The 24085-nt window shown below is 36.0% G+C and overlaps 1 protein-coding gene across 1 annotated transcript in view; it reads right to left on the bottom strand.

Moving 5' to 3' along the window:
* nAChRalpha2 (nicotinic acetylcholine receptor alpha2) overlaps window positions 1-24085 on the bottom strand; it is a 372719-nt gene that overhangs the window by 129397 nt on the left and 219237 nt on the right. The window contains exon 3 of the mRNA XM_069838054.1: window positions 19284-19393. Within this exon, the coding sequence (XP_069694155.1) occupies window positions 19284-19393 (110 nt within the window). The remainder of the gene's footprint in view (window positions 1-19283; window positions 19394-24085) is intronic.

Here is a 24085-nt window from a genome sequence, read left to right as displayed (position 1 = left end):
ATGTGCTAAAAAGTACGAAAATACTTGCTAAATATAAAAAAAAATAATATGACAAAAATAACTTACTTAGCTTGGAAATATAATGTTACTAGGTACTCACCATCCACACTTGAGTGCTAGTAGTTGGCCGAGAATTGCAGTGAACAACAAAATTCTCCATCACAAATGCATGCCGATTATCTCCGAAGAACGACTTATACTGTGAAAACGATCTTTCCACATCACAGGACGTCAGACGTGTATATTTCAATAGAGGAATGTCACAAACACAAACACTGTCAATTTCACCTAGAGGCATACCCTCCAATACTTGAGCAACTTTACACATTTTTTTATATCCACTCTTTTTCCCAAATGCATTCTAGAATTTGTCCCTTAGTACTTGTACTTCTGAACCTGGTAGCGAGTCTAGTGTAATTTCCACGGCACGCACCTCCCTGTTTCAGGCAACAGGTTTGTGGATGTATCGAGTTTTTTATGGTGTCACACAAAAAGCTTAGATTTGCTAATAGGAAAGCCAAATCATTTTTTAAACAACCATCTTTCAGTATATCTTGAAGGATATTGATTGACGAAGCCCGATAACAGGGAATCAAAACAAGATATATTGCCTTACTTGACAGACATGAGCGAGAGGCGAGAGATTTGTTTAAATTAAATAATGTTCATACCCGAGCTCTTATCTGTTGTGTTTCACAAACAAAGCGTGGAATGAAATCATCTTCAGCAACAATAAACGTTCCTAATTATGTGTTGCAAGATCTCTCCTCCTTGTCCATGTTAATTTATTATCTAATAATAACACTGATATGCTGCCTAGCAGTTCTAAGAACTTGAGGCGATAGTATTATGAAAATGGATCACGGATACACCACACAGCGCTTAGAAACACGAAGCAACCAAGAATTCTTAAAAAAGATAACGTATTTCTGAGTGATATAATTGGTTTAGTTTTAAAATATTTAAAATTTCTTGTAAAAAATTATTTAAGTAAAAAAAACTCCAAGATTTATGTGTTTATAATAGATTTACTGAAAATATGTATTTACATAATTTTTTGTGAAAATATGTGATTTTATGTGAAATAAAATTCGGGTTTTAAATTTGAAACTTCATGTTCGGAATTTTTAACTTTGTTAATTGTGTTTTATCACGCGCAAAAGGAATATTTAATTACATAGGAATCCGCTTCTTACTGGTGACACATGAGACGTCACTGTTGGGCCTATGTGTACGCCATCTCTCAGGAAACGTAATAAATTATTGGTGGTGCACTGTTCTACACATCTCCCGAGTTAGGAGTCGTTCGGGCCATTCCTTCTGGGTGTTGTACTTTTCACAAACGGTAGAATAACTAACAAAAGAGTATACTCACATAGGAATATATACCTGCAATAATTTTAATTTATGTAACATGAGTAAACATGAGGTGGTCCACCGTTGTGGCTGAGGGGTTAGCGAGTCTAATCCAGCGGTCCGGGTTCGATTCCCGGTCAGGAAGAGTTGCCTCGGTGAGGTTTTGTCGGGTTTTTTCCCCTCACTCCTATGGATGAATATCAGGCAACTTTATCAGGCGATTGGAACCCCATCTCATTTTCACAGCTTCCTTTCCTCCCCCATCATCCTTTCCTCTTCATCCCGTTTCTGGTTTTTCAGATCACTCTACAGGCGGCCTCCCGAAGCTGCTGGCTCTCTCGACCGGCCTCCGTGGAAAGTAGCTAAACGACGTTGGATGGCTTCTGCAACGAGCAACCGAGGCGGTCCTACTCGGTGAAGGAGTTTCGCCTCGGACCGACAGGGGGGCCTTGGGGGAAGTTGCCGAAGCAGGAATGGTATATGAATTTTTATTAGCTGTAAGGACCGGTCGTTAGGGAGTCATGTGGTTCGGTTGGTGCGCGTAGGGAATCTATGGCATGCAACTCATTCCATATCGAGGGTTAGCGCAATAGATCTCAACAGGTCGCAGTGCTGGGCCATCCGTGCCCCCCTCACTTAAATTCCATTCCATTCCAACATGAGGTGACAATCACTACAGAGCATTTCATGATTTAATCATGACTGCTTCGAGAAGTTTATATTGTTGAAGATATTGAAAATTCTCAGAATTTTCAGTGAAGTTATTAGCTATGTAAGATTTTATCAAATTTAATAAGCTGAACACAGATATATAGGAAAGAAAAGAAATGATGTATGAAAGAAGATGGAATTATACATATTTCTTTTCTTTGCGACATAGATTTTCCAACATTTTTGCTTGGAGTGAAACTCGTCATATGTTTAAAATAATATCAAGGTTATACAAGCATTCCAGCACGCTTTGGAATTGTGCGGGTTTGACGGAATGTGCAATCTGGCGTTAGTTCTATCGAGGTCTCGCCGACTCTCAGGCTGTATTGAAGACTTGCTGGGATGTTCAATGTCGCAACCGACACCGCTTCCCAACCAATATTCAGATAATGGAAATCCTCCGCAGCTGTATTCAGGTCTTAGGTCATCTCACTGTACTCACTGTTTCACAATACTAAGCACTTATTCTTTTTGTTACTTACTTTATTCCATTCCTTTTTCTTCTTTTCTTACATTGTATATGTATATTCCTTATTTTCTTCTATTCTATCCCTCTGCATTTATTTCTTGTTGATGAAATGCCAGTCATTATTCGATTGAGAAACTTTTGTCACCAAGTCTGCTATCAAAAAAGCTGAAATTAGAATTTATAAAGCAGTTGCATTACCGGTTGTTCTGTATGGTTGTGAAACATGGACTCTCATTTTGAGAGAGGAACAGGGGTTAAGGATGTTTGAGAATAAGGTGCTTAGGAAAATATGTGGGGCTAAAAGGGATGAAGTAACAGGAGAATGGACAAAGTTACACAACGCAGAACTGCACGCATTGTATTCTTCACCTGACATAATTAGAAACATTAAATCCAGACGTTTGAGATGGGCAGGATATGTAGCACGTATGGGCGAATCAACAAATGCATATAGAGTGTTAGTTGTGAGGCCGGATGGGAAAAGACCTTTGTGGAGCCCGAAACATAGATGGGACAATAATATTAAAATGGATTTGAGGGAGGTGGAATATGGTGGTAAGGACTGGATTAATCTTGCTGAGGATAGTGACCGATGGCGGGCTTATGTGAAGGCGGCAATGAACCTGCGGGTTTTCTAAAAGCCGTGACTAAGTATTGAATTTTGTGTTAATGTTTTTTTTTCTGTTTCTGTTCTAATATAATTTATGTTCCTACACAATTAATACTTTACACTATTGTACTATTTTATACAATAATAATAGTAATAATAATAATAATAATAATAATAATAATAATAATAATAATAATAATAATAAACTGTTTTGTAAATCATCTTCCTTTTCTGATTCCTGTTTTCTTCGTCTGTTACGGAGCAGGGCCAAGAAGTTTGCACTGCACCCTGAAGCTTATTATGTTGACCTGACCTCCTTAGGTAGAGATAATTACACAGTAACTTTGTTAGAAATAAATTTTGTCCCTCATATATTTATCTCCATTTTATTCATAGATTCACAGGATGTAGAGGAGAGTTGGGTAGTATCGGACATCGGGTAATATCGGACAGTGATGTTTCTTTCATCTACCACCAGATGGCAGTACAGTGATGTTTCTTTCATCTACCACCAGATGGTAGCAGCAGTGTTCAGATGTCACATACAGAAATTTAACCACAAACCCATAGTTCATATCTTTTTCCGGTGTTTACAGGAGCTGTTTTGTTCCTATTATTACGATTACAAATTGTTTCGTGTTGTGAATATTTCAAAAGTGTAGTCAGGTTCAGCAGGTGTTATGTTTTTATAAATAAGCTAATATTCTGTTCGGCTCAACTGTAGAATATGTCCGTTGATATGTCCCCCTTATGCTTTAACATATGAAGGAATGCCAACATCCTTCTTGATAAGAGAAAGAATGTGGAAATGAAGTGTTCAGTCCATGTCACAGCCATAACACTTTAAATAAATATATAGTGAAAAATGCATTGTTATAATAATCTGCTAGTAGTCCTGTTACCTCCACATCAATTCTAATCCGTTTACGTATGACCAAAACCGACAGTAGCATTTTAATATTTGGCAATTGGCGGTATTTCGCGGTGGATTATGGGGCGTATAAGGTGTAGTTTGACATCATATCCGTCGCACCGATTTCAAGTATATTTGTCTTAGAGTACTCCCTCCTTTCTTTTTATCCTCTCAGTGTAACCATGTCACTTAGGTACGACCATCTGGTGGTAGATGAAAGAAACAGCACTGTCCGATATTACCCGGTGTCCGATACTACCCAACTCTCCCCTCGTTCCTGTGCGCGTATTTTGGGACACCATGTATTAGTTAATATTCTGGTAAATGAATCCTATATGCATATTGCGTACTTGTATAAGATATGTCTAATAACAGATTTACATGAAATTCCAATGAATAGAGGAGAACTGCTGATATAGGTTAAAGCATTCTTCTGTCTTGCGGTAGTGAATTCTTGTTTAATATCTGTCGAGTCTCTTGCAATGCAGGAAAATAGTTACGACATTCCTGCAACGTAACAAGAAATAGACCCTAATTACAGTACATCGTTTGAGAACAACTACAAGAGAGAGGAGAAAGAAAGAATTTAATATTAAACAGAATAATGAGAGAACGAGGAAAGAAACAAAAGAAGAAGAGAGTTGAAAATAAGATACATGCCAACGTAAACGAAAACAGACCAAAAGGTAACCGTGAGGAAGAAAAAGCGACAGTGTAATCATCGAATCCATATAATTGCGTGAAACATTTACGGTCTTCCAGACAACTGTCGGGGCTGAGAGAAACTGACTATGTGAACTCCAAACCTGGTGGCCACTTGTCTCACTCCTGCTCAAAATAGCGACCGATAGCGGGCTTATGTGAGGGCGAAAAAGAACCAACGGGTTCTTTAAAAGTAATTTGTAAGTAAGTATACAAGAAATATGTAAATACTAGGGCTTGTGCAGCAAATGCTTTTTCTTGAACCAATCCACCTTAAGTTTTTGAGTTTCAAAGCGAAAATCCAAGTAACAATGTCAGGACGATCAGTAGTTTTTTCATGTGGGAGTAAAGCAATAGCTATTTCAGGCCATTGTGTATCGTAGGTGAAAGTTTAAAAAATGTCAGGTTTGATATGCTTTCGAACATTAGACATAGCACCTTGGTATAGCTGCTGCATGTAGAGGGTAAAATCATTTTGTCCTGCTAAGAGATCTTGCTGAAATGATCAGGAGACTACAAAATTTTGTAGGCCTATTATTTTATCAGTAGGTAATACCTTTCCTTAGGAACTGTAATTTTTGAGCTCTCTCGAGCCAGTACTGAAGAGAATTATGCATATACATATCTACACCACACCGCCATTAAGTATATGAAAAAGATCCAACCCCTCTAGACTAATAACTATAAAATATTTTGTGCAAGATCGTGCGTATTTGCTTGTTTTCCGCACAGAGCTAATACGCGGTAAGTGTGAAATACCACATTCAGTATTCCCAACGTAACACACATAACAATTTCCCTCTTCTTAGCCCTTAAGCGCGACATTCATTTTACTGCTTTAGGCTTTTAACATATTATTTTTAGAGACGTTTAACATAGTAATAATTATAAACTGGGAACTTACCACTGCAATTTCACCTAAATTGCAATGTTAATTATTGTTTTTAAATATTTGCAAAAATTAAGTAAAGTCTACTACTCCACGAAACTTATTGCATTCCTGATACAAGTAATATTAAGGAAGCCGTGACAAAATCAACAAGATTCCAGATGCCGATGTTATTACTGAATATGTTATATAAATAATATTGTTAAAATATTAAAATGAAAAATAAATCATTACATAACCTTACCGTTTGTTTTAAGTTCGCATTTATAGACTGGGGGAAAAAAAAGACAGACGTATATCACGGCCTGCTGGAGTATAGTAAACACAGAAAACATTTTATAGCAACAATGTTGAAGAAAGATATTTTGGTTTTCCGAAGTTGCCGTCATTAAACAGAAACCAACATGGAGATTTCATTGCAACTAATTAGAAATTCGTCTTTCAGGTATGTAAGAAACGATCTTCGCACAAAATAATGTACAATACACGAGCGGTATGTTTGTTTTCATGTTCTCGGAAATTAAAAAAGCTCAACTACGTTTCGCTTTTTCAATCTTTTCCTCGTTACCGCTCTTGTAACGTATATTACTATTATTTTAATAACAATGTTATTATCTTACGTAAATTTTGTAATTATATATGTACTATATAGCCCCATTCAGTAAATTATACAAATGAAGATCTAATTTAAGATATTCTCTACATCTACTTATAATCCGAAAACGTTTCACATTCATATCATCAATATAGCATTAATATGTATAATTAATGAGAAATAGTCACAGCATGGCATTAACTACAATAATATTTCTCTTCTAATGGTAATAATGTCATCAAACCACCTCAAGTTTTGTAGATTTTGATATCCAGCTGTACTCAGAAAATTACACACCGCAGAATCAGACCTGTAAATTATTTTTAGTAAGTCTTGAAGTTTTTAATAACCAATTGAATTTAAACTCGAAATATGTCAGCAATTCTGCAGGACATGGCCTTCATGTAATAACCTATTGTTTATTGTAGTGTGTTTTGTTTTATTCTGAAATGCAATTAGTTCTCAAAACTGACGAAAGATGGATTTTGGAAAATAGGAAAATTACGTAGGAAAACTAACGCTTCACTGAAAATTACTATTTTTCTTAAAGTCCTTGGATGCCAAGCTTTAAAATGACTGGTCATTGATTAAAATCCGTTCAGCCGTTTTCCCGTAATTTCCATTACCAGTTCAAATTATACTGGGTGTTCATTTCAAAGTGTGTCATGACGTTACTGTTGTGAGTCAGTGATTTGAAGCGTGTTTCAGCTTTTATGTAAGAGAAGTAACTTATTAATCAAGGCGTTCAATCTGAACTAGAGAACGTGTACGGTATGACTTGAACGTCGTAGCAACAGATGGCGGTCTGTACTGTCTGTGTGCTACCATAATGTCTTTCGAACTATGTTTTGGGCGGCCAAGTCGTACGCAGGGTATTTGTTATCATCGGTTGCGTACGGCAACATTCCACAATACAAATCAAATGCTCCGTGTCCATGTTGTCCGTCGAAGTCAATGTCAACAAATACGTAAGTAATCGTCTTAACCCTCTCCCTGTATCCCGACAGTAAGAAAAATACTCACCTCAGTACATGTTTCCAAACAGTTCACATTCCTGCCACTACCGGCGTTACCGTACTTATCGGTAAGTACTCTTCAGAATGAACGCCTTACTTGCTAGGCAATTTCTCTGACACATAGATTATACACCTCTGCGGAGGTGTAGGAAGATTGAATTCTCTAGGCTCATCGAATAGCCATATGACGGCATACAGCGAGCCATGACATACTTTTGAACTGAACACCCAGTATATAAATATATATATATATATTAGTAAAAAAAATTGAAAAGAGCAAGTTATATAAAGAAAGAAAAAACAAAGCTAAAGAAAGAGATAGAATACGGGTGGGCGAAAGTAGACAAGAAAAAGAGAAAGAAGTGGAATGCGAAGTGGAAAAAGAAGAAAGGACGTAGAAAATAAGACAAATAAAAACAAAGGGAAGAAAGTAAAAGCATTAGAGTGAGAGAGAAACTGGACAAAGAGAAAATATGAAGTTAAACAATGATGAAACGAGAATAGAAAATAAAAGAATATAGGCAGAAGAGAATTTGAGAATTAGCGAAAATTTACTTTGCGACAGAAAGCAGTAGAGTTGCGTGGAGTATGGTGAGGGTAACCCCTATGCCTTCTATAAAGGTGCGCCTATTCCTGAACCTGCAAGAAAAGCTGTTCTGTGATATATATTCAGAGGAGAAAAAGTTTTCGGAATTGCCTGTGGGCTGTGGAGGAACCTTTGCCTTCTTTCCCAATATATTTGCTGGCAAAGTTACCTCAAGACAGGATGAGGGAAGGAGGTCTGTTTCGGAATCGATTACAGTGTCCTGACGTAGGAAATTGGGTGGGTGGAGGAGGAGGATTGGCGAGGAGTGATTCAGGGTGACGGATGACTCAACTTGGAGGTCTGGGCGCCTGATATCAGTGCAGATCGACGTCATGTTGCGCCGTGTTGTTTTTATACAACTCCAGTATGTAGGGAGATAATTCCGCGTACTGCTGCAGGTAACAAGTTTGTGTTATCTGGCTGGATTAAACCAGAAACAAGTTGAGCAGATCGAGATCAGAGAACATAAACTTAATGATGTGGAACGCGAGTCATATTTCAACATGTTAATGGCGAAGTGTGACACTTTTAGTGGTTCGTGCCAAGCCATTTGTAGATAAGAGCTAAGATGTTTGTTCGTATATTCTTGCTGTGTGTATATCGTGTACAATATAGTACGCAAGATATTTTCGAGAATGACGTAGACATGACATTCTCTGTGTTAAAAATACTCGTAAAAATATTTTCACCGTGATATGGAGAGGAAGCAATACGTAATTTACTCGTTAAGTTTTTGAGTAAATTACAGTAATTCACATGACGTAGAAAACTAGAATTTTGAGAAGACGTAAAAAAAGCAAATTTTCTTCCCTGTATTCACAATACGAAAACTACTTTAATTATATGACATTTTAAATTTCAATATTCTTATAATAATAATAATAATAATAATAATAATAATAATAATAATAATAATAATAATAATAATAATAATTTATTTAACCTGGCAGAGTTAAGGCCGTACGGCCTTCTCTAACACTCAACCAGGAGTAAAACTGCGTTACAAAAAACACTACAAATTTACAAAGTACACAACAATTTTACACACAAAACTGAATAAGATAATAATAATTAAATGTAAACAACAAGTAAGCAGAAATCAGTCATAATATATAACATACAGAAAGAAAGAAAAAGCATAATAAAATGTGAACAGCAGGTCAAAATAAATGAGACATACAAAGTATAAAAAATAACACAATTATTGATACTAATAATAGTAATAATAATAATAATAATAATAATAATAATAATGATAAATAATAATAATAATAGTAATAATAATAATATTAATAATAATAATAATAATAATAATAATAATAATAGTAGTAGTAATAAAATAGTGCAGTACAAAGCATACAATGAATACAATATTTTTAAATACACACAGTAAAGAAAATTATGATTATATATAGCTCAACATATCGCATTATAGATATACCATTATCGTAAAATATGAAAACAAAAATATAAAATAAGTTAAATATCACTAGAACATAAAAAAAATGTGAATACGTGGAAACATGCAATACAACACTTGTCATAATAGTAAGTTAGTTTGGCAACTCGTCATAAGATAATTTTCTAACTTGGATTTGAAAGATTTCAATGTTCGGCAGCCCTTGACTTCAGGCGGCAGAGAGTTCCAGTGACGAGAGGTAGCAACAGTGAAAGATAAGGAATACAGAGATGATGTGTGAAGTGGAATTTCTAGCGTGTTATCGCGTTGTGATCGAATATTAATATTATGATAGCGAGAGACAGTATGAAAACGAGCGAATAAATAATAGGGGGATGAAGTGTGCATATACTTTAAAATGAGTTCATTATTTTATGAAGATTGTTTATACAGCAACCTATACTTACTTACTTACTTACGGTTTTTAAAGAATCCGGAGGTTCATTGCCTCCCTGACATACGTCCACCATCGGTTCTTATCCTGAACAAAATTAAGCCAGTCTCTACCATCATACCCCACTTCCCTTAAATCTATTTTAATAATATCCTCCCATCTACCTCTCAGTCTCTCCAAGGTCTTTTTCTCTCAGGTCTTCCAGCTAACAAGCTATATGCATTTATGGATTCACTCATATGTGCTAGATGCACTGTTCATCTCAAACGTCTTGATTTAATGTTCCTAATTATATTAGGTGAAGAATACAATGAGTGCAGTTCTGTGTTGTGCAACTTTCTCCATTCTCCTGTAACGTCATCCCTCTTAGTCCCAAATATTTCAATAAATACCTTATTTTCAAGCACCCTTAACCTCTGTTCCTCTGTCAAAGTGAGAGTCCAAGTTTCACAACCATACAGAACAACCGGTAATATAACTGTTTTATAAATTCCAACTTTTTTTGAGAGCGGACTGGATGACAAAAGTATTTCAATCGAATAATAGCAAGCATTTCCCATATTTATTCTGCGTTTAATTTTCTCTTAAGTGTCATTTATATTATTTGTTATTGTACTTCCAAAATAATTTAACTGTTTCACTTTTTCAAGGGATAAATTTACAATTTTTACGTTTCCCTTTCCCACTACATTCTGGCCATGAGACATAATATGTTAAGCAAAGGCAAATGATTACGCTCAATGCATTTTCGTTTCGTATGTTGCTACTCCGGTTGCTCCGGTTGTAGGCCTACTCAATAAAAATTGGGTACCTTTCATATGGAATATTTTATCCCAATTCGTCTACGCTACCATTTCGTAAAATATTTACTATTCCTCCTGAAACACCCTGTATATATATTTTTTTTCTTTCGGGATCTACTTCCAAATCTATCTCATTACTTGCTTCAAGTAAAATTTTCCTGTTTTCCCTAATACTTTGTAAATTTTTTCCTAACGTATTCACTACATTCGCATAGACAAGCAGCTGATGTAACCCGTTCAATTCCAAACTCTTTCTGTTTCCCTGGTCTTTCCTAATGGCATTTTCTAGAGCTAAGTTAAAAAGTAGAGGTGATAGTCCATCTCCTTGCTTTAGCCCATTATGGTTTCCTAAAAGTCAGTCAGAAACAGGCCTATGCAGACCCTGGTGTACGTTTTACTGAGACACATTTTATATAGGCAAGAATTGGCAACAGCGCATCGCCGGCTAGTTAGCTGTAACCTCGAACAAAATTAAACCAGGTAATCATCCCAAACGGGATTCGAACACACATGTCGCTGAGCACGAGTCTCGCTTCCTAATACTAGAAGAAGCAGAGGGCCGTCTGTATGTTTAAAATCCTTAGAAAGTGTAGTTATAGGAGCTGAAAACAAATGCAATTATAAAAACTTTCGCCTTCACGGAAGCTATCAATTTCTTACACGCTTAGTTATGTGCCATTTAATTTAAAGTAAATTTGACAGATTTGATTGATGCTGGAAGTAGACGAAACAATGGAAATTAACTAGGAAGTTAATTAACTCATTTTATTTGGATTTATTTTACAATAACGTCAAAATCAGTAATGAATTGGTGTTCTGAAATTAATTTGTTGCAGGCCTTGATTCTAATTAAAAACATCGCGAGAGTGTAATGTTTACATTATGTTTTGTAACTCACTAGAAATAAAATTAACATAAAATATTATTCATTCTGAAGAAAACATTTGTTACTAAGTAATGATCTTTCAATAGCCTATAGCAAAGCAGTCTGTTAAAAGTTCATATATGAAAGAAAGACAAAAGAACATTTCATTATTTTTATAAATTAACAAACTATAATATATCTTGTGACAGATCGGGATTGCTCACAGTGCAACGATTGAGAATCGCATTATGGAGGTTCCTGGTTCAAATCACGTGTCCGGTGAATCTCTCTGGGAATTTTCATGGTTTCCCTCAGTCATAAATGCAAATGCGGGATTAAAAATTGACGTACCATCATTCATCACCGCTGTGGAGTAATGGTTAGCACGCCTGGACAGGAAACGAGCGGGCCAGGGTTCAAATCCTGGTTGGAGCAAGTTACTTGAATGAGGTTTTTTCGGAGCTTTCCCTCAATTCAATAAGAGCAAATAGTGGGTAACTTTTGGCATTGGACTCTCATTTCGCCAGCATTATCATCACCATCTCATTCAGATGCTATACAGGGTGATTGAAAATGATGGGCAAAACTTCACGTATGGATTTCTCATATGTAGAGAATAAAAAAGAGTATATCAACATGGATTCGGAAACACTTGGTTGCCGCGTTATAGGGGTTACAAATACATTAATGTATGTTTGTTTGTTGGAATTAGTTTCATATCAATGATGCAGTCTGTGTACATTTGCTTACAGAAACTGTTCAAAATGTCCTCCTTGTGTATGGATACAGGTCGCAGCTCTAATGTACCGATACCTGCAACATCTGAGAAGCTAGTTTTTTTTAAAAACAGACGAATTTACAGCATTTCGTTATTTTTTACTTTGTAACTACTGAAACTTTTTTTTAACTTTATGTTCAACGTTGTTTACGTTTCTAAATTAAACATAAATCTTCGTCCCACTACTATACTGCACTATCTCAAAAATCATGGTTTGAAGAAATCGAGAGAAAACATTTTGAATTGCCAAACAATTATTCTAAATGCAATTCGGAATTACATATGTGAATGTTGTCTGAGGTAATACAAAGTGTGGCGAAATGTATGTTAATAAGACAATTTTTGCTTTATTTTGGAAATCCCTGGCAACTCCCCTCAGCTCCTTGCACGACCCCCCATTTTGGGAACCACTGTTTTCTTTTGTAACAGAGAAACGAAGTAATTTATTTTACTGTCAAAAAGAAAAGCCTCTTTCAGACAGGAATATCAGTAAAAATTAAAATACCTAGTTTATATGAAGGGGTTATTAAAATTAATTATTATATTTTCATATATAATCGAGTACAATAAATGAATCTGATAACTAAAGATGAGGGATTTGTGCGCGGCACTAAAAACAGGTTGACTCGACAGGGAGCATAGGTGGACAGACAGGTGAACAACTACGACCAGTGCAACCAAAAGAAATGCAACTACACGCTATCCATTGCAGTCTTATCTTAACAACACGGAACGAACGGAGGCCTTTGTAGTCCAGTGCACGGACGTAGTGACGGCAGCAAATGGAATAATAGAAGAATGGTATAAGAACATTATTCACATAACGTGCCTTGCTCATGGTCTCAATAAATTGGCTGAGGAGATCCGTGCTATGTTTAGTGGTGTTGACACCTTCATATCTGCCATGAAGAAAATACGAGTATTTCTTAAGGCGCTGCAAAGATACAACAATTTCGAGACATTGCACCAAGTATTTCCCTTCCACCAAAACCAATAATTACAAGATGGTGTATCTGGATAGAGGCTGTCTCATATTATGCAGTAAATTACACTTCAGTTATGAAAGTAAGTAAATGACGCTTTAAGGACTGAAAATGGATCTCCCATTAATACTGCCAAATCTCTTATTTCCTCTAAACTGTTTGAAGATATAAGGGTCATATACCAAAATCATAAAACGATACCGGAAAGCATAACACAGAAACATCTGGTTTGGAAATATCCAAGGGCATAGAAATAATAAAAGAGGTGTAAGAAAAAATCAAGAAAGGACCTCCAGAACCTTGCTCCCAGAGAATAAAGAATAAATAACAGAAAAATAAGAGCTACAGACGTGGACAAATTATTAACAAAATTGACGATTTTTATGATAATTCTGTTTACAAAATTTGACTTTTCAATTTAGACTACAGTTGACAATTTTGCATATTTATATCATTACAATAGATAGAAATATACAAAAATGTCGACTGTAGTTTAAATTGAAGAGTCAAATTTTGTGAACATATATAATAAAAATCTTCATATTTTGCTAATAATTTGTAAATATGCAAAAGTGTCAACTGCAGTTTAAATTGAAGAGTCAAATTTTGTAAAAATATAAATTAAAAATCTTCAGTTTTGCTAATAATTTGGAAATATCCAAAATGTAAACTGTATTCCAAATTGAAGAGTCAAATTTTGTAAAAATATATAATAAAAATCTTCAGTTTTGCCAATAATTTGTAAATATGCAAAACTATCAAATGTAGTCCAAATTTAAGAGTCAAATTTTGTAAAAAAAAATATACAATACAAATGTTCAATTTTGCTAATAATTTCGAAATACGCAAAAATTTCAACTGTAGTCTAAGCTGAAGAATCATATTTTGTAAAAATATGTAAAAAAAATCTTCAATTTTGCTAATAATTTGTCCACGTCTGTATTTAACAATATGTAACATGCTGAATAATGCAAAATCATCAGACGATAGGATGGTATAGGGTACTTGATATAAGCACCGTTAACGCCCTGTGACGTTGAAAGAAGCTTTTCGTGGTTCAAAAACTGTCTGAGTGATCGACGACGACGTTTGACATTCGATAATTTAAGAATGTTAGCAGTGCAGTGCAATTCGGCTTGTGATGGCTCTGAAGCTATGGATGAATCACAAAGGCAAGTTTCTTCTTCTAACTATACTAATGTTTCAACATATTCCTCATATTTGTATATTGTCATCTGCTAGACCTTAACGGAGTGTTGCATTTCTCATTTTTAGGCTGTACTCTTCGCGTGGTTTGTTTACGTCGGAAGTCAACACAGGCACTGGGCATACAGCTATATAAAGTCTATGCACACGCAACCTGACGACAAACCGCACAAATCCCTCATGTTTACTGATAAGATAACGTAGTACAAGATCAAGCTGAACAAGTTTTATCTCTTTTCCGAACGCACCTTGACATGAAGGCTTAGTCCTCTTGTTGGTAGAATTGGTGATATCGAGATATTATTTGGTGAGATTAGTCAGACGAATCTTCATAGAATTACCAGTCATTCGCCCTACAGTTGGCGAACACCTTGGAAGGAACCCAACTATGTAGTCCGTCGAAACAGGATTCACAGCTGCTCCAAAATGCAGTCTCATATCAAGAGTTCAAGTTGCTTCTTTTCCTTTATATTACTGACTTTAGAAGAAGTCAATACCATTAAGACATGAAGCAAAACCGCCAGACAAGAAGCATGTATGGAAAAGAGTGTATAGTATTCCCTTAGGAAGAAATCCATCATTCACCAAAATTATTCTCTTACATAACCTGACAGGCAACACAAGATGAAAGATTCAACTGGCGCCTGTGACTCTCTGATTAGATTACAAGACCAGCAGGAAAGTAAAATCAGTTGCCGCATACGAGGAGAGTGTTCTTTTCTAATGCTTCGTCTGCACTGCTGCTATGAATCAGCTATTGTTCTGCAAAACGAAAACGGTTAGAAAATGGAAAAATATGAGATTTTAATTACAATATTTGTATTACTTACTTACTTACTTACTGGCTTTTAAGGAACCCGGAGGTTCAATGCCGCCCTCACATAAGCCCGACATTGGTCCCTATCCTGAGCAAGATTAATCCATTCTCTATCATATCCCACCTCTCTCAAATCCATTTTAATATTATCTTCCCATCTACGTCTCTGCCTCCCTAAAGGTCTTTATCCCTCCGGCCTCCCAACTAACACTCTATATGAATTTCTGGATTCGCCCATACATGCTACATGCCCTGCCATTTCAAACGTCTGGATTTAATGTTCCTAATTATGTCAGGTGAAGAATACAATGCGTGCAGTTGTGTTGTGTAACTTTCTCCATTCTCCTCTAACTTCATCCCTTTTAGCCCCAAATATTTTCCTAAGCACCTTATTCTCAAACACCCTTAACTATGAATAATTTCAAGGGAAAAATTGTTCCGGGGCCGGGTATCGATCCCGGGACCTCTGGTTGAACGTACCTAACATAATCACGTCATCCGCATAGACAAGCAGCTGATGTAACCCGTTCAATTCCAAACCCTGTCTGTTATCCTGGACTTTCGTAATGGCAAACTCTAGATCAAAGTTAAAAAGTAATTGTAGTATTTGTATAGAGATAAAAATACCTTAAATTCCCAAACAATTAATATTAAAAAAAAGTTACGAGATTTTTAGAACCAGTTATAGGAAATCGCTAGATTCTGGCTTTAAACTGGGACTTAGTAGCTTTCGTTCTTGTACATCTATAGACTCTAGGCTATCATACATGACGGGAATTTCATTTCGGACCGACCAATTATCCGACCTAATCCACAAACACGGACATCATTGCTTGTAATTATGCATATCATCTGTTAAGGTAATCAATGAACCAACACTTGGCTTCATAAGCGAGTTATGTGCCACCATCACGTGCGAAAACATGCTTTCAGTTTTGTGTTCATTGGTTATAAAACTCTTTATAGCGTGCTATGCTCAATACAACCCTTTTTAGTATCACACATTCATACTGGAGGTTTAAAAAGTGGGAAGTTTTGTACATTTTAATAATAGATCTGAGTGTTTCATGTTTTATAGAGTTATTTAAAAGTTGGAATATACTCTGACACCGAGAGGTGGGGTAAGGAACTACCAAAAAGTATTTCTTTATTACAGGATGCGCTCACGACAGGAAGAAACTTGGCTGTAAGTTCAAAATGCGCGGACTTCTAATGCAGTGCTGGCGTGATTCTTAACTGGATTTATTTTCGCTTGCACATTCCAGATCAAATCAAGAAGTTCCCTTCGTACTGCGGTTACACATCTTGCATGTACGAAGGTTAGGTTTGGTTAGTTTAGGTTTTATTAACCAAGTCACAGGCAAGTTTTCCCTGTTCTGAACCGCATATCTTTATTCCAAATGGCAGAGTTTAATCTCAGAGATATGGACTATCATGACAAGAAAAAAATACGTTATTTAAAAATGTCGACGGGGATATTCTGTGGGTTCTATCGGATTCTTTCAACATTTCACATATTTACACTACGATTTAATAGTACCTTATGCAACGAGCCTATAATGGTAGTAATTAAGACGCGTGTATGTTAGTTTATGAAACTAGCGCAAGCGAGTTTCATAATTTTCATACGAGCGTCTTAATTACCATTATAGGCAAGTTTCATACGACTTTTTATGCTCGACCATATTTCTAACTTGAAATTATTGATAAGTATTCATGTTATGTTTATGTAAGTGAGGAGCGGAACTGACCTTCTAAATTGTGAGATGTGCGCAGACGCGAAAGTATTGATTTTTTCCGAGGCACGAATGTCATTGACCTTGATATAATCTGGAGAATAACATGAACATTAGTCTTGATATAACCTGGAAATTTATTTAGAATTGAAAACCGAGATGACAAATTGAATTTATTTGAATATTATTTACAATTAACGATCATTATTGTAGTAACAGATCATAACCTTCTGCGACAGTATTGGATTTCCAGCCTCCGTGACTTTTCGCTAATTATCTTTCGATTGCATATCTGAGAATAATCGATACTTGCGGTATTATAATGGTACAATGGTGATTTCTCATTCGCTGAACAACTGAATTATAATGAATAGGTGTACTTTAATGAGGTGCATTAAAGGGCTATTACCAGGTGTATAATTACTACATTTCGGCATGGTCGAGCATAAAATAATATTTTCTGCCAGCTCCGATGACAATAGGGAATCACAGCGGTGCTCGTATTGTTTTTTACAACTATACTTCAATCATTTCATAACAAAATTTTCTTGAGCAGTAGCTACATACATTTTATAGAATTCCCCAATGAGAGCCTTAAACTGAACGTTGGTAATAAAGCCCAACATATGACCATTCTTGTTACTCCATTTGTGTACACAGGAAATGTCAGTATGAGGAAGTGTGCTTGGTGTTCTATCTTGTCTCCAAAACATTAGGGGCAACCGCTTGAAGTTGGAACATTCGGTTGGATGCTCAACCTTGTCGGATGTTCTCTTACCGATCGAATATAAACCGGTTCTGAACCCTTTTCTGCAGCTCTGTAATCTATACAAGACACTCAGCCATTCCTACAAGCAGTGACGTGACGCTGCACGTCTGAAATGTTGGCATACATCGCAAACGAATTAAAAATTTTTATGACTGCGCAGCTGCACAGCTCTAGAATGAACACCACTGAAAACTGAAATGCACAATAGAGGCGAGACAAGCCGCACGTGCACGTTAGGAGTGGGGGTAGAAGACGTAGTTTCATTGTCGATTCGGCTAAGGAACGAGACGGCATTAATGGAATCCAGTGTACTTCACGTTTCCAATATTGCTGAGCTCCATAAAGCTTCCGTCTTCAGAACTGATTAGGACGAAATGCAGTCCGCTGAGGACGTTATGCATGGCTATTCCAAATAAATGGGCATAGTGGCTTAATTTTACTTCATGTTGCCCATACGTCACTTCCACAGAATACCGTAAGGACTGTCAGTGTATTATAAAACTTCATTTTAATTTCTTTTCTTGTCCTAGTCCTTAAAGTCTTATGGATAGTGCCCCATACCAACTGAAATCTTGGTAATTTTCTGTTTGTGTATTTTTAATTTCCAACACATATTAATTTCACATCCTAAGTGTTAAAAAATTTGAAACTTTTTCGGAAATTTGTTATGTAATTAATACTTTTATCGTAATTTTATTTTTCCTAAGAAGGCCATTGTTAACCTATGGTTATTTTACGAAATTATATATTTCTTTTTTGCTGTCTGATTTAAAATATGGACAGAATACCTGTAAATTATTTTCGGTTTCTTGGATTAAAACTACGTCATCTACATAATATAAAAGGTAGTTTCAATTAACCTCTCTATTAATTGTTATTCCTGTATTAAATACATAACACATCTGTACAACCCTACTTAAATAAAAAATAAAGCATATGTTCGTATGAGGATAGCTTTCATATTCACATCCATGTTAAGCTAGTTACTGCTTATTTAACCATTTATTTATACACTTTAATGTCAATTATTCTTTCCCTCTTTTAATTATTATCCATTATAATGGGCTAAATAGTTGGCTGTATCATTTCGATAACCCTTTAAGGGTAGCTATTGGCATATTAGACTTTCTCTCTTCCACGAAGAATAATAATTTTGAAGTTAAATATAAATCTCTCGTATCTACTTTCAAAGTAATTCTAAGTGAAATTAAATGAAATTGGTGGTCGTGGTAGTGATGGCGATGACGGTAATGATTTTTTAGTTGATTATATTTAACAACGCTGTATCAACTAGGCCTACTAGATCAATTTAGCGTCGATGTGATTGGTGATAGCCAGATGGTATTTGGCGAGATGAAGTCGAGGATTTGTCATAAATTACCTGACATTCGCCTTACGGTTGAGTAAATCCTCGGAAAAAAACCCAACTAGGTAATCAGTCCAAGCGGGAATCGAACTCGAACTCGTGCCCGAGAGCAACTCCGGATCGGCAGGCAAGCGCCTCAGGCTACTGAGCTACGCCGGTGTCGATAACGATGAAAATAATAATAATAATAATAATAATAATAATAATAATAATAATAATAATAATAATAATAATAATAATAATAATCTGTGTTTACTCACTTGTTGTAGAGTACGATGTCGGGCAGCCAGATGTGTTCCGACGGCACGTACAGCTCTGTGACGCCGCCATACTCCTGCGGGTCCCATCGGAACTTGTGATCTTGCCACTCCTGCACAGAGAGAAGGAAATCCGTTGTCTTTCTGTCAAGCATTAACATTCTACAGGGACATCACTTTATTTTTACTTGCATTTTTATTGTACTTGTGTTTCTGAATATACTTGACTCCCACCCCTTGCAGTAATGTTCCTGCTCCCGTCAGCCACACAAACTTACGGCCGCTGTTGCATTCGAAGTCTGCTAGCAGTGAAGTAAACAGTACAGAGTATAGTGTGTTTCACAAATATGGTTGCTTTTTCCATAGAAGGAAGAGCCTATATTATTGAAGCTTATTTCCAGGGGCAGGTATTTATGGAGATTAATTTTATCATTTGTGTTTTTTAATATTGGTGTTGGCGGAGATTGTTGAAGATTTATTTGTACTCTTGTTGGATATTAATGGAAATTTTAGAAAATACAATTATTTTGAAATTGGAGTATTAATTCAGTATGAATATTACTTTCCAAATAATTAACATTAAAGGTTCATTGGATTCTGGTAAAGGTGCGGTATGGCCAATATACAATATTTGTTGGATTGAGACTGTATTTAACATACACTCATTAAAAGCGAAAAAAAAAAAAAAACTTTCAGCCCTCAAATTAATACTTTCAAATTATTAGTGAAATGTTGAATTCTCCGTCTTTTCAGTTCACTAATGTAATCAGAACACCTGGAATACCCTGTAATGCAGCCTACTTGAATGTGCAACAAATTCAAATGAAAAAAATGTCCGAAAAAAGAACTCAGAATATGAAATTCGCTATAAAACGACACAATAATAATAATAATAATAATAATAATAATAATAATAATAATAATAATAATAATAATAATAATAATTATAATAATAATAATTCGCGAATGTGTTCATATTTCGCTATTAGAACTCTATTTCGCGTATTTTGTCGTGATTGTTTTATCCGCATATTTTTAATCATAATCATAATAGATTAGTAAAAATCTATTGTATATCTATTATGTCGTGATTTTCGCGATCTCCGTAAATACCCGCCCCTGCTTATTTCGCACAAGTACGGTGTGTAGCATGACTGAATAACTATCTGTGTGGACTGAGCACAAAATACGGTAATATTCTGAATAAAGTAGCCATTATATAATGAATAAAACCGCCTGAAGAGTTGAGTTTGTGAAAAAAATGTTACTACTCTGCTGTATTTTGATAAAATACCGTAAAAGCAACATCAAATTTAAAATTGTAATATCGAATTTCCCTGTAACATAAATGGATACACTACTTTTCTCTCCTTCTATAGCTGGTAAAAATGATTTGTTTACATAGCCTATTGCACTAGTGCCACCAAAGTCCTGCAATGGAAGGGGGTAACAGTGTTTCCGAGTATAGACAGATTAATGTTAAAAATGTTGGTAAAAATAAAGTGATGTCCCTGTAGATAGTTCAAATGCTGGGTAACTTTCGGTGATGAACTCCGGACTCATTTGAGCGGCATTATCACCTTCATCTCATTCAGACGCTAAATAACCTAAGATGTTGATGTCAAATGTGATGTTTTATTTAACGACGGTCGCAACTGCAGAGGTTATATCAGCGTCGCCGGATGTGCCGGAATTTTGTCCCGCAGGAGTTCTTTTACATGCCAGTAAATCTACTGACATGAGCCTGTCGCATTTAAGCACACTTAAATGCCATCGACCTGGCCCGGGATCGAACCCGCAACCTCGGGCATAGAAGGCCAGCGCTATACCAACTCGCCAACCAGGTCGACTAAGATGTTGATAAAGCGTCGTAAAATAATCTACTAAAATAAAAAAAATACAAAAGTTCACTATGGTAACAACGGTAACTCTTTCCAATATCAATTCGTTAATTTCGCAGAAGACAGAATTAGAGCTTACTATTTTACCTATCTAACTACATCAATTGTGGCGCTCCTGGCCTGCGAGGAGGTGTGGTACAGTGTTCACAGGAATAATTTGGTATCAGTGTCTTAATAGTCGTATCTGTGTCTGGTTGCTGGCCACAGTCACAACAGAAAGTTTCAAATAATATTATACAACTCCCCAGAGAAATTGCTCTGCAATGAGTCATTCGTATTCCGTAGAAAATTGATGACTCTTCTTTTGCCATTTTGACACTACTCATAGATGTCTCTAGAATATTTAAGATCGGTATGAAGGACTCATTTGGTAGATGAACTAATTTATTTCCTGTTTGCAGTAGAGAAATTTTCCTTAAGTCCAGAATGTTGCAAAACCGACAACTTATAACAACTATCACTTGAACATTATTTCAACAATGTACAAGATGAGTTAAAAATCTCCTGATGAATTTTACCAAGACACAAATCAAGCACTGCAGATAAATGATGACAAGCGAGCTAAATATATACTTTGTCTTCCATACCTCAGTGAAAAATATGGCATTTTGCTTTACAACTGGGATGTTGCAGTCTTACTATTTGGAGCGAAGGCTTGTTTACCAAAATTTACATGTAATATACTTAAATCCTTTCAAATTCCCTTTTATGAGGTTCAGAAGATTGTAATGGAAATTCTGAAGGCCTCTCTTCAAATTCTACACTATCATCTTTATGTTAACACGTAAATTTTTGTTTTAATGCACAAATCGAATCATTATTTTGCTCGTTTCATTTCCCTTTATCTTTTATGTTCGTTAATTCCGGATCCCAGTGGTCAACCTCACTTGAGGACGGACGATTTGTAAGAAATCTTAGTAGTACAGAGTGATTTATATAGAACTGACACATTTCTTTCTTTAATTATTCCGTTGGAAATTCATTCAATCACGCAATTTTAGCACAAAATTAAGCAGAATGTTCTGGAGTTTCGATTCCTTGTCACTAGATGCGCAAATGTTTATGTTTTATTCCTATTGTTGGCAGCACTGACCCAATTTTAGCACCAAATTAAGCAGAATGTTCTGGAGTTTCGATTCCTTGTCACTAGATGCGCAGATGTTTATGTTTTATTCCTCTTGTTGGCAGCACTAGATGCGCAGATGTTTATGTTTTATTCCTATTGTTGGCAGCATTAGATGCGCAGATTTTTATGTTTTATTCCTATTTTTGGCAGCTGTTTTCGACATTTTGTGTCAACGTGAAAATGCAGTACACATTAAATCAACGACTCTTCCTTGTGTAGCAATACTGGATTACGAATTCAATTACAGCTACTCAAAGGGCATACCAGAGAGAATTCGGTGTTCGCAATCCTCCCAAAAGAAACACAATACTGTGACTGGTAAATAAATTGGAAACAACTAGATCTCTGGTGAGTGAAAAGGGCAAGCACCGTTCATCTAGGCTTCCCACGGTTGTTGTTGACGTAAGAGCACGACTGGAGCAATCACCCAAAAAATCATTAAGACATTTGTCTTTGAGTTTGTTGAGCAACTGGACGATGTAGAGCTGAGTCAAGGATATTTTCAGCAAGATGGCGCTACATGCCATACATCAAATGAATCCATGGAACTAATTGCAAGTTTCTTTGACGACCGAATAATTTCCAGGAACCTGTGGCCACCGAGATCTCCGGATTTGACAACGCCGGACTTCTTTCTATGGGGTTACTTAAAAGACAGGGTTTACGCCGTACGTCCCCAGACATTGGACGATCTGAAGCACAACATCACACAGGAGATTCAAGCTATTGACAACAGAGTCCTCCAACGAGTGGCCAGTAACATGGAACGACGTGTTGAGTTGTGCCTTATGCAGGATGGAGGACATTTTCAACATTTGCTATAGAGGTAAATGATCTCCCAAAATTCCTCTACATTTTAGGTATAATAAGTTGTCGCTAGCACAATTCGTTTTGAAACAATTAATGAAAGAAATGTGTCAGTTCTATATAAATCACTCTGTAGAACTCCGATGCAAAGTGCAAATACGCCTAAGTATTCTATTGCAAGTATTTATTCAATGTCTCTGAAAATTAATTAATTCATACTTTTCTTCTGTATACTCAGCATTTTCCGATCTTCCTTCTTTTCCGCCTTTCTCTTAGTCTACGCCATGTATCTTAATGCTATTTAGGCCTATTATGTGATATGTTCTTCTGCCCTGAACTTTCTTCCCTTCTGTCTGTGTTGACGGCTCACATTGCGGACGTCTGTTGTTGAGGTTCTGCAGCCGAAGAAATTCTGCTCGTTTTTTTAAATAAAAAGGAGAATATATATATATATATATATATATATATATATATATATATATACAGGGACATCATTTTATTTTTACTTCAATTTTTATTGTACCTGCGTTTCCAAATGTAAATACCTCGGAATAACATTTAGCAGCGATCTCGGCTGGGGGGAACACGTTACAGACACAGCGGGAAAAGCATGGAGAGCGTTACACTTTGTGATGAGGGTACTAAGAAAAGGTTCTGATAAATCCAAAGAGATTGCATATAAATCACTAGTACGTCCAGTAATGGAATATGGTGCTGCATGTTGCGATCCTTACAGATTAGAACATATTAAGATACTGGAAAAGATTAAAAAACGGGCTCTTAAGTGTTGTCGGAAAAATTCACCATTAAAATGGGACACACTCACGGACAGGAGAACGCGAATTCGATTATGCGCACTGTTCAAAACATACAGAGGTGAGCCTGCCTGGAGAGAAATAAAAAATAGGTTGCAGCTGCCAAATTACTCTTCAAGGAACGACCACTCATATAAATTGAGGGAAAGAAGGCAG

This window comes from Periplaneta americana, chromosome 1 (genome assembly GCF_040183065.1).
Source record: "Periplaneta americana isolate PAMFEO1 chromosome 1, P.americana_PAMFEO1_priV1, whole genome shotgun sequence".
NCBI classification, from domain to species: Eukaryota; Metazoa; Arthropoda; class Insecta; order Blattodea; family Blattidae; genus Periplaneta; species Periplaneta americana.
Note: the sequence above shows the minus strand (reverse complement) of the source record. Positions and strands in the feature narration are given on the sequence as shown.